General features: G+C 37.9%; 1 protein-coding gene across 1 annotated transcript in view; it reads left to right on the top strand.

Annotated features, from left to right (window-relative positions):
- The first annotated feature begins 164 nt into the window (after positions 1-164).
- ccdc88b (coiled-coil domain containing 88B) overlaps positions 165-12,241 on the top strand; it is a 31,043-nt gene continuing 18,966 nt past the window's right edge. The window contains exons 1-11 of the mRNA XM_017722718.2: positions 165-547; positions 836-984; positions 1,099-1,207; positions 2,911-2,980; positions 3,554-3,612; positions 3,697-3,780; positions 6,290-6,430; positions 7,296-7,438; positions 7,637-7,718; positions 8,837-8,995; positions 11,462-11,608. Of these exons, the coding sequence (XP_017578207.1) occupies positions 476-547; positions 836-984; positions 1,099-1,207; positions 2,911-2,980; positions 3,554-3,612; positions 3,697-3,780; positions 6,290-6,430; positions 7,296-7,438; positions 7,637-7,718; positions 8,837-8,995; positions 11,462-11,608 (1,215 nt within the window). The 5' untranslated portion in view covers positions 165-475. The remainder of the gene's footprint in view (positions 548-835; positions 985-1,098; positions 1,208-2,910; positions 2,981-3,553; positions 3,613-3,696; positions 3,781-6,289; positions 6,431-7,295; positions 7,439-7,636; positions 7,719-8,836; positions 8,996-11,461; positions 11,609-12,241) is intronic.

The following is a 12,241-nucleotide window of genomic DNA, read 5'->3' on the forward strand; positions in this document are numbered from 1 at the left end:
TCGCACTAACACATTTGGAGTGCTATTTCCCCTCTGTAGGTGTGTTTGTTGCACAAAGTGACAAAACGTGAACTTCTGGAGATTTGGTGACTTTCCACAGAGTAAAGTGGAAAGTAAGCATGTTGTGGGGGTGTTTCCCCGGCCTCAGTGAGCTCTCAGCCCGTCCTGGCTGTGTGGAAACGCTGCGGTAACTGAGCTGTTTCAGGAGTCGCTGTGACGAGGAACAGAATTGATGCAACGACAGTCTTTGCCGATTCCGGGGTGGTTTCTAAGCGTGTTGCTAACGTGACAGAGAAAAGGAGAAGGGCAGGGGCAGCCACAATGCTAACGGACATGCTTTAGTAGACGAAGTCTGAGGAAAGTGTGCGTTAGTTGGATAAAGCTGGCCATGAATACACGTTTAAGCTTTAAATACCTATAAAAAAGTTTTGTTCAAAGGATTTTTCAAAGATATATTAGCCAGCTGTTGAGGTTGATGTTGAGCAAGATGGATGCTAACTTTACGGAAATGTTAGAAGATTTTATGGGAAGCGCACTTGTTACGTGGGTAAGTGTTTCATTACAGCGTTTCTTATTCACATGGTGATTAAATGACATTTTATATAAACAAAGCCCACCAGAGAAACACTGGATGTTCCCAACTAATGTCTTATTGTATAATATTGACACTGGATACTGTAGTTCACAACTTAGTATTTTACTTTTGAATAATTCGTTTCTTTAAATTTGCCATCATACTTTTAATTATAATTATTAATAGTTAATCATTTAAAAGACGTATTTTTTTTACCTGTGCTGGCGTTTAGACTAACTTTAAGGTTCGTTTCTTCGTAAGGTTCATCTCTTTGAGGACATGGTAGGTGATGAGGATACCGGCCCTTTTTACCAGGACTACATGGAGGTGAACTCTAACTCCCATAATGCAGTTCGGGGATACCTGCGCCTCACCGACGGAGTCTACCTCAATGAAGTCATGAGAATCATGTAAGATGAGAGCCAAAAGCCCACATGTCTGTGGAAAGTAGAAACAAAACAGTTTAAAAACGCCCAGGTGCCTTTGGATTTGTCATTTTCCGTTTGTTTATTTATTTCCACCAGTGATTCAAATCCAAAAGTAGAGCAGATCTATCACAATGTGGGTGATGACAAGATTCTCAGAGTTCAGAACTTCTCCATCCTTAACCGGCACCTCAGGTCCTACTATCAGGTAAACAGCCTTTGTTTGTGTGGTAGTAATTCACCTGTATTTCCAAATGTTGTTCCATGCTCAGCCTTCAAACTGAGGCTGCTTTATGCAAGTGTGTTGTGAATGACAGCTGCAGAGTTATTGTTTCCTCCTAAACCTTTCAGATCTGAATTATGTTTCAGAAGACACAGAAATATGATTATACTCTCATCCTCTTCTAAAAGTGGCTATAAATGATCAGTTGTTTGTAATAATTGTACATTAGTTATTTTTGTTATGTATATTATGAGAAATAACAGATTTAATGAAATCCAAATATCAAAGATATAAAACAGAGAAACTATGTCAGAGCTTTGTGTGCGATGCTGAATTATTTGCATTTCAAATGCAGTTCCATTGTACAAGATACCCAGAGAGAGGTTAGTGTTTGTATGTAAGTTTTTGGGAATGAGGGCTATGCAGTTAACCCTTAATTGCTCCAAGTATCACCTTTGTAGCCATAAAATGCAATTTTCGTTTGTTTTAGAGAAAGTCCTTCAGTTGGATTTTTTCTTTGGTAATATTGATGGAATATATTTTCATGGCATATGAGTTACAGAACAGGAAGTTTGGGCTAGAAAGTCATCATTTATAAATGTGCTTTTTGTGTTTATTGTGTTAATAGTATTTTTAATGGTGGCAGTTGTACACACAATCTTGATATGAAGAAAGCTGCAGGTTTTGCAGTATGACTATCTTTGTGCAGAGGTGTGATTTGCTTTCGCAGCAGGGGTTGTCACCCCTCCACTTTCACCACTCACTGCTCACTGGCAGCTCAACATGTCCCACAAAGAAAGCCAACAGTTTCATAAATCTGATAATGGAATTATAGAAAAAAATAATTTACTTGATTTAATATTTATTTGAGATACTTGATTTTTTCCATGGTTGATTTCTATTCTGCCAATGGAATGGCCACTAAGGGGCGTGTAGAAAGAATGGACAATATCTGAAAGTACCTTGGCATTGGGAAACTCTGGTTTTTGTGTTGCCTTGCTTGATTTCATGTTGCCTAGTTTAATCTGCATCAGCCCATTCAGTGTTGTTTTTCAGAAATCTTCATCATTCAAAATCCACAGAGAAAGAGCCTAAATCCTAGTCTAGAGGAATTGTGTTTGCGCAAGATATTTTTACAGAAGTAATCAGGAAAAATGAGTCACCTGCATGTGTGATTGTGTACACAAACTAATGGTCTAAATCAGATGATAGTCCAGTGTCTTCTAAGTCATATGTGTAGTTGAACAGAACGGAACTGTGGTCATCTTGTTGTTTTTTTTTTCAACAGTGGTTTCACTTCTTGTTTCAAGTGTCCTAGTTGGCAACAGGAGTGTGAAACAACAGCATTTCTCAGTGTTATTTTGAAAAAAATTTTTTTTTGTGTCTTTTCTTGCTCTCCTATGCTTTACAACATTTCATACTTAAAAAAAGATTTAAGCATGAAAAGTTCTCCACATTCTGCAGTTATTTAAAATTTTAAATAAAAAATTTATTTCAGGTTTTCACTGATCACTAAATGTCATATTTTTGTAGCATTTCAGTTGCAGTCTTAGTTCCACTATGGCATTTGGTTTGAATTAGACCCACGCTCTCTATCTGTTGATTTATGAATGAAGTAAGTAATTTGACACAACTGAAATTTCACCACTTATGCTCTTACTCTCTTCCTTCTCATTGGGACTCTTTAGGAAAATCTTCAGCAGCTGGTTCTCATGCCTCTTCCCAATGTAGCTGTTTTGGGGCGAGATCCCCTCACAGGTGAGTTAGTACTGCAATCAGACCCCTTGATATCTATTTCCAGTCACTAAATCTGCCAGTCTGAGTCTAGAGATGCACTATTCAAGATTTGAGGTTTTGGAGACCTCTCTGGTGGAAATGTGTAATCGCCTGCAATATGCAGAAGAACATTTCTTAATGCTGGCTTTGCTTCAGACACTTTCTGCCAGCTGATGAATCTGCGAACGTGCTGAAAGAGTATTTACAGAGAATTTAGTTGACACTTATTTAATGACATACCTTTTATTATTGTCTTCTGCTGTTTATGATTATCTCCTGTTCATCATATCTTATACTGGATTGGGCATTTGAGACAAACTGGCAGCAGCACGCAGACATCATATTTCAGCATGTTTTTATTGCTCCTCACACAGTAATGCTAATTTCTCAAATAAAAAAAAAAAGTACATCTTTAACATTCTGATGTTCTGTTTTATTATTTGAATATTTCTCAGTAAGTGCAGCCGTGTTTCAGCCATTAAATAGAACTGAAAACTAAAGTTAAAAGTTTGCGAGCTTTGTGTATTGTTTTATGCTTTTGTGTGCGGTCAACAGAGGGTGCTGTGGAGGAACTAAGAAGGCTTCTGCTGCTATTACTGGGATGTGCTGTACAGGTAATGGACATGTACACTGAAAAAATATGTCCAAGCTTATTCAGAGCTAAAATAATGAACTGAAAATGTGTCTTTTGTGGCCAGTGTGAGACGAAAGAAACCTTCATTCAGCAGATCCAGTCCCTTGACATTGAGACTCAGGCAGCTCTCGCCCTCTGCATACAAGAGGTCAGTCTCTGGAGATGTTATCATACTAGAGGCCATGTATGTTTGACGTATGTGTTAAAAGTTTCATCTGTCTGTTGTCTTTTGTTAACGGGTCGTCTTATCGCTTTGTTTCCTGAGACCCTTGTTCTCGAGTCATTGTCTTTGACTGCTGGGTGCTTTCTAGGAGGAGATTTAAAATTTGTGAAGGAGTGGACGTTGCAGTGAGCAGTGTAAATATTAATGAGACTACTAGTCGTATACCAAGATAAGTTGCACCTTCAGTACTATAAGTGGAAGTTGCATCTTTAGGTTATCATGCTTTGCTATCTTGGTATCATGCATTAGATCTAAAGAGGATGTAATATAAAGATAGCTGAACAGCTAAGACATGGCTTGTGTTTGAAGTTTTTTTTTGTTTTGAATTGGAGCTAGAAGACTAAATAAAATAGAAGTCTGTATCACTGAGAAAGATTTTACCGGTCATAGACTTATGCTACTTTTGAGCAACATTAGCCTTGTAGCTCCAGTGCAAAATGAAGGAAGCAAACTTTAGATATCAAACATGATTTGACTGATTAGATGAAATTTGTGTAAGTGTTATTTTTTTCTGAGAAGGCACTCCTTCAGAGTATAAAAGGCAAAAAGAGATTCTAGATTATACTTCTCAGACCTTACTGTGAAACTCATTTCCAGTGATACTTTGTTACTTGTAGGTTGTTTCTGTCTATTTCTTCATTTCTTGGTAATGTATTATTGTTTCTGCAGTCAGATTTCCAGCAGAACTTGAGATATTTTTCTGTACCCAGCAGGACCTTACTAATCACATCAGGCTTTTAGATCAGACTATTCCCACCTTTAGTAGAGCTTCACCTGCTCTCACCCCTTGTTTAATTTTCTTCCCTACATTATTTTTTCTCCTTGCTTTCATGAGCTTAAGCAATTTTTAATCTAGCACATTGTAATTACTTGTATCATTGGCAGTGAGGTTCATGATGCATTATTTAAAGTTTATCCAGACCAAAATCTTTTGGGATGTTGTTTGAAGTCATAGACTGATTAATACATCTTTGCAAGGGGATTGCACTGTTTTTTTTAGCATTTCTGTAAAATTAATAAATTAATAAATTGTTAAGATGTACGTAATTCAGAAATATTGATTGTGAACTCTGGTTCCTTTCACCACCAGTCTGAATGACTTTGTTTGTCCTTTGTACAGAGAAATTGTCAGTGGAATTCCTATTTAAAGTGGAATTTAAACTTAACTTTAGCTGATTATCAGGCTATTTATGATGATCTGATGGCTATTATTGTCACTACACAGTAACTTTAGTGACAAGATCATGAAGAGTGTGGAGAGTAATTATTTAATCTCTGGATGGTGTTGGTCAAGTGAATTTGGGTCAAGGTCAGGCACATTTTTGTCAGTTTTGAATTGATGATGCTGTGGACAGAATTTTCTCAGGCTCTATTTCAGGTTTGGGTCAAAATCATAGGCCCAGTTAAAGCTTCAGTCTCTAGGCAGAATGTGGATTTATGCGAAGGGCCACATTTAGATTGACTTGATAACTGAAAAAACACAACCAAACAGAGTTTTGCTGTTCTGATTTGGACTGCTTTTACAGAGTTACTAATGCAATGATTTCAGCAAGTGACCCCCTTTTTGTGAAATGTTTTAACACCAATTAGATAAACATAAGGAATCAATGTGATTTGTAAATTAAAGCGGAGTGATTAGCCTTAAAGATCTTCTCATGTCTCAATTAGCAATGATTTTTCTGGTGATGGTGTCACCTGGACTGTATCCCATTCTAGAGTTGTTTCATCATTTCATCCATCATTTCACAGTAGCTATGAATAAACATATGGTGTTTTAGCCTTTTCCTGGCATGCTTTGGGACACTGTTTGAACCCTGACACTATAAAACTTATGTAAAACACAAACAAATTCTGGTCTGCGTATCAACTGGAACCTTCTCGCAAAATGGGTCTGTGAATATGGTCCTTTTTGCCAAAAACTCATCTGCAGTTGGCTACAATAACCCGGATAACAGTTTAGTTGTTACACTGAAATTGCAACTATCATTTTAGAATATGCAGTATATCCAGAATCTAATAACGTAAGGGTTTATAAAGCATAATGTTTTCTAATAGTCTGCAAAATTGTTCTCATTTGCACCAGAGTAGCACTTTATAAATAAAGGCTTTCATTATGTTATGTGATGAATTGCTCATTTTGGTAAATAAAGTTAAAGTAGTAGACAAATGCCAACATGGGCTCAGTCATACTTTATCACAGTTTATGTACTCGTTTTCTTTTGCTTAATATTTGCAAATGTATGACAGATCAGCATTATTAAATGACTACATTTCAATATCCAGTCTTCGTTTTTCCCTCTTCCATACTGTTCTGTTTGTTGTTTTTGGAAATTCCATAAAATCTGTATATTTAAAAACAATCCAATTCTGAGATTCCAGGGATTTGACTGACTGTAGGGATATGTACAAAGGGCTGTTATGTGTCCTACTGCAGGTGACTCAGGACCCCAGTGCAGTCCTGCCCCTGCAGTATGGAGAGGTGTGTGGGCTGGATGGAGTGGATGTGCAGGTGCTGCTTGGTTCTCTGGGCCGGCAAATGCAAATTCTTCTGGCTCAGAGAGACACACATCTGGAGGTGAGAGAAAAAAGCTTTACATACCTTCACATAGATATAAGTAGTACTTACTCACTATAATTCTTTCTGCAATCTCTTTACCATCAATTAACTCAAACTCACTTCGTATGCTTGTCTGTATTCTGTGGGAGCAGCAAATTAGCAGCAGATTAGCAGCAGATTAGGGTGAAAAATGCTAGAGAATTCTTTTATGGTCTGGGATTGTCAGTGGAAAGTAACCATTATTCTAGACACTGCATTAAGCAGGTCCTAGACTGGTTCTTTTCTACCATATTTAAAGAATAACATTTGTACAAACTCACTTCTTGTCAGGAACAGAAAGACATACATAAAACATCAGTGAAATGGATTTTCAAGCATGCATTAAAAATAGAGTTTTCAGTGTAGAAAACTGGCTGATATAGGAAGTTTCATCCGTCCAAGGCTTTACTTAACCTTTAAATGAATGGGTGTTTTGCCAACTGTTTAAACATACCATGGTATGTGACTTGGCACTTGCATCTAACGCAAATTGGCCTCTGTACTGCCCTAACAGTATAATACTGTCAAAATACTTTATTGACAGTAATAAGATAATAAAATAAAATTCACTTCTGGAAAAATTAATGAGATTAAAAAGGGGATTGGGGTGGGGGGAGCACTTCAACAAATGCAGTTAAGGATCCTATCACAGTGTGGGAAGTCACCCTTAAAAAATCTTTACCCTCGCTTAATGCTAATATCTTAATATTTTCAAGTGTGAGATAGAAAGATGAGAAAGCATTACTAAACCTGTGATTAATGAAGAAGAAGGCAGGGTTGAATCCCTGATCACATTCAGAGCTCAAATCTCTGTCTCTGACGCTCTTCATTGTTTGACTTACAGAGGATAGCAGAGTTGTGTGTTCAGTGCGAGTCTGTTCCGTCACCCACAGCGCCCCCTACTGGTCTCTGGGACAACGCTCCAGAAAGTCTTTCTGTACAGCTGGCCGATAGCAAAGCCAAATTACGCAGACTCAAACAGGAACTGTGAGTTTATGTGTGTGTGTATGTGCCTGTTTGTGCTGAGCTCAGTGACTTCAAAAGAAAAAGTTTATTTTAAGCCTTATATGTGTGCATGTGTGAAGGTATAAGCCACTGAGAGATAGCTAAAAGTAGCAAGCAGCAAAACAATATTAACATATGTATTAGTATAACACTTCATTAATATACTTAAATTACTTTCAGGGAAGATAAAGAAGATCAGATATTGGACTACAAGCAGGAAATGCAAACTATGGAAGAGGAACTAAAGAAACTGCAATGTGAGGTGTGTGTAATAGGAATAAACTTTTATATCTTATGGTAAGTTCATTGATATTTTTAGGACATCAATTGCCTGTCTCTTTGGATTCATATAGGTTGCAAAACCTGTGTAAAGCTGGCTTCACACATTGAAACAAACAAAACAAACAACTTTGATTGCTTGAAACTTACATGAATCTAAATTTCACATAAGTTTATGTGTAATGTAAAGCATCAACTTACTTGAAACTCAGCCACAGCAGTCGCAAATGATCCAAATGCTGATAAACAACAAAATAAAACAGAAGTTGGTTCATTGTATGGTTGAAATGGAGATCCTTGTGATCTTTTTCAAGGCTGGTAATCTTTCATACTGTCAGTTTCCTGGGCCATGACAGTAAACAAACAAGAGTTTGATGTGAATGTTTCTGTAACCAGCTAGTTTAACTAGCCAGATAAAAGTAACAGCTGTTTAAAAGTCTATTCTGCATTAGCATGATGTTATTGTTATTTACAAAGCTAGATTATTCATTTTCTCCACTCTACACGCCCCCTAATTTTACACAGCTCAGATTCCATTGGGATTCAAATGCTGAAAATTATACAGAGGGTAAGATTGATATGCAGTCCTTAGCAAACTCACAGTTCTTCTAGGACAGGATGAATGAGGCATTAGTTACAACTGTAACTTAATGGCTACTTAATAATTCATTTTAAAGGCTTAACCTACACAGAATAAATAGAAAACAAGAAATATAAAGTATTCTTGTCCTGCTTTCTGGTACTGGCATTTAAAAAAATGACAATGACAGGTGGAAAAAACAGCCAACAAAAGTGATAGAAATATGCTAATGTAAATATGTTTGCAGATCACTTTATGTAGAGAGAAAAATACAATGTGTCAAAAACATGAGTTGCCAGTTTGGGTTGCATGTGACTTTGGTTTCATTTGAATTGCTTTGTATAACTGCCAAGTTGCAGCAATTAGGTTGCATGCAGCTCACCACATGCAGCTAGTTCAGTAAAAGTTTCATCATGTAAAGCCAGCCTAATGCATTTATAATAACTGCCTTTCTTTAACTATTACTGTTCATTTAGGTGTTTCATATTAGTGTAATGTGTCCATCTCATGTGTCTGGTCAGAACCGGGCGCTGCAGGGCGAGGTTCGTGTCAGTCGGGGACTCCGGGATGAGCTGGACTGTCTGCGTGAGCGAGCTGCCAAAGCTGAGTACCTGCAGACGGAGCTGAAAACCTGCACACATCGTCTGCGCAGCATGGAGCTCTACCGCACGCAGCTGAAGGTAGACACATCTGAAACAGCATAGAGTGTAACACTCAGAGTAGAATATGCCTCCTGATAACTTGCTGGAGTTATACAGGTGTTTATGAACTACACTGACAATATAAGTTTTATAACTACTCACTTTTCTGATTTGCTCTGAGCTTAATCTGTGTCAGGAAAACCAAACATTTTCTTAATAGATAAATAGTATGAATTCAGTATAAAATATACATGTATACAGTGCAGTCATTCAGCCACATTTGTTTCTTTACTTTTTCACTGGACGTAGTTTAATGTAGCTAGCACATAATTACAGTATATATTCCACTGATCAGCTCTGTGAAAATGGTATGCACATTAGATTAGAAGGAAGAGACAGTTCTTTGGTAGAAATATGAATGGGATAGCATGGTATTACAAGAAGCCATGCCCTTTAATCATAAGGGCATTTTTCATAAAGACATAAATATGAATAAACACAGGGATAGTAGCTGGAACAACCTGAAAATTTGGTGAGCCAAATGCTTTTTTAACTGTTTATGTGATTTTTGTCAAATTAACATTTGTCAGATATGTTTTTGAACTGTTAATGTGGCAGTCATTTATGGAGTTATAAGTCACTTACTATTAAAAAAATAAATAGGTACTGTGGCTCCTCACACAGGTGTGAGCTGCTCCTCTCCCTTGATTTAGTGCTGCTGTGCCTAATGAGGAGAGGAGCATGGACACCTTTTAAAACAAGCTCTCTCTGGGGAGTAGAAGAGAGGACGCTGGCCTCTGGCTACACCAGAGAGAGCAAGGGACGCTAAGTAAGCTGTCGTGGAATTAAGTTTTGGTTTAAATGTGTAAATAAAGTGCATTTGTTCACTCACGCTGGTGTCTGCGTGTGTGTCTGAGCTCTTGTTGGGTTACCTGGTCAGTGTGCGTTGGCTCCCTGGCTGAATCACAGTACCTGGTCTTGAATGACTGGAAGTAGCTGAATGGGGAGCGTTACAAAGTTTGCCACTGAGTAGAAAGACTTTGACGTAAATGACCACACACTTCACTTAATGGAATAGTTTGGTAAAGAAATCACATTTATGCAATTTTCCACTTACCCCAGGTGTAGTCATTCAGCCCAGACATGTTTAAAGATGTTTAAAATTTGCTTTTTTAGTTTATAACTGGAGCTGCAATGCTAATATCACTGACAAACACTAGAACTCAATAGTTACCCAAATAGCCTAAATTGTTTTTGTGAATATAAATGGGGCAGTCATGGGCTGAGGCAGTCATGGGTTGGAGGTTAGAGAACCAGCCTTGTGACTGGTAGGTCGCCAGTTTGATCCCCAGAGCTGACAGCACATGACTGAGGTGTCCTTGAGCAAGATGCCTAACCCCCAACTGCTCCCTGGGCGCTGCGGATTGGGCTGCCCACCGCTCCGGGCAAGTGTGCTCACTTCCCCCTAGTGTGTGTGTGCTTACTAGACTGTATGTGGTGTTTCACTTCACGGATGGGTTAAATGCAGAGGTGAAATTTCCTAATAAGGGTCACTTAATCTTAAATCACCAAAACCTCTCTCAGACCACCATCAGATTTTAATTAAGGTTGCACATACTTGTCGATGTGGTTTAGGACACATTATGACTTACTATAAATTACGCTGAATGCTGTGGACAGCCTTTTTTAGGTCTGTATTAAAAAGCTACTAGGAGTGCTAGAAACAGTTACCGTGATAGTGACTGTCATAAATGCAGAGGAATCTGACCCAAGGTTAGTCCTCTTATTTATGACTGTTTTTGTAAATACTATCCCTGGTTCTACAATATCTTAACTACATTTCATGACCTTAATTAGGAATTAGTTGTGGTTTGAGCAGGTTGAGAGAAATTTTGTTGATTTGTTGATATGTTTTTACAGAATTGATTTGGACTCTCTAGGTGACTATCGATTTCTAGTGTTTATGCGCTTTGTCCTTGCAGCTCCAGGTTATTAGCTAACCTTACACCTGCAGCTCCAGGTTTAATCTAAAGAATTAAAATATGGACTATAAACAAGTCATAGATTAAGATTACATTAAATTTAAGATTACACTCAGAATAAGTGGAACATTGTGAATTTTTTGCCGAACTGTTCCTTTAAACTGCATAGAATTATTGGGTAATCTCAAATAATCTTATGTAGTTACACTGCTCAACATACAGTTATCTATAAGAAAGGACACAAATATGCTGTACAGTTAAATCGGTAGTATTTGTTTATTTTTATTGCCAGTTGTAGGCTTTTAGCATCATAGGTCCAGTGCAAAACTAAAGAGGCCAACTTCAGACACTATGCATTCACGCTTACGGTTAATGAAAAGGGGAAATTTGTATCAATTTAATTTTGTACCACACTACTCTTTTAATGTAATTTTTTTTAAACCAAAATGAAATTGCTACAAGAATGAAGGTATTAGCATTTAATAGCTAAAGCTTGATTAAATCACTTTGTATCCCCCTGCAGGAGCAGCAGCAGTATTGCGCCTCACTGCAGGAGAACAAGGCTTTGCTGGAGGAGCAGCTGGCTGATGCACGGGCTCGCTGCTCTGCTCTACGGGAGCTGGAGAAGGACAATCTTCTGCTTCGACAGAAATTCATGGATATGGAGAGGGTATGAGAGCACCTTAGAAAAGCTCTGTTGTCCTTGATGGCTTTTGATCAGCTGTACACTACAACCCCAATTCCAATGAAGCTGGGACGTTGTGCAAAACATAAATAAAAACAGAATACAATGATTTGCAAATCCATTTCAACCTATATTCACTTTAATACACTACAAAGACAAGATATTTAATGTTCAAACGGATAAACTTTATTGTTTTTTGCAAATATTCACTCATTTTGAATTTGATGCCTGCAACACATTCCAAAGAAGTTGGGAAAGGGGCAACAAAAGACTGGGAAAGTTGAGGAATGCTCAAAAAACACCTGTTTCGAACATTCCAGAGGTGAACAGGTTATTTGGTAACAGGTGAGTGTCATGATTGGGTATAAAGGGAGCATCCCTGAAAGGCTCAGTCGTTCACAAGCAAGGATGGCACGAAGTTCACCACTTTGTGTACAACTGCGTGAGCAAATAGTCCAACAGTTTAAGAACAATGTTTCTCAACGTGCAATTGCAGTGAATTTAGGGATTTCATCATCTACAGTCCATAATATCATCAAAAGATTCAGAGGATCTGGAGAAATCTCTGCAAGTAAACACCAAGGCAGAAAACCAACATTGAATGCCCGTGACCTTCGA

Source organism: Pygocentrus nattereri, chromosome 8 (genome assembly GCF_015220715.1).
Source record: "Pygocentrus nattereri isolate fPygNat1 chromosome 8, fPygNat1.pri, whole genome shotgun sequence".
Taxonomy (NCBI): domain Eukaryota; kingdom Metazoa; phylum Chordata; class Actinopteri; order Characiformes; family Serrasalmidae; genus Pygocentrus; species Pygocentrus nattereri.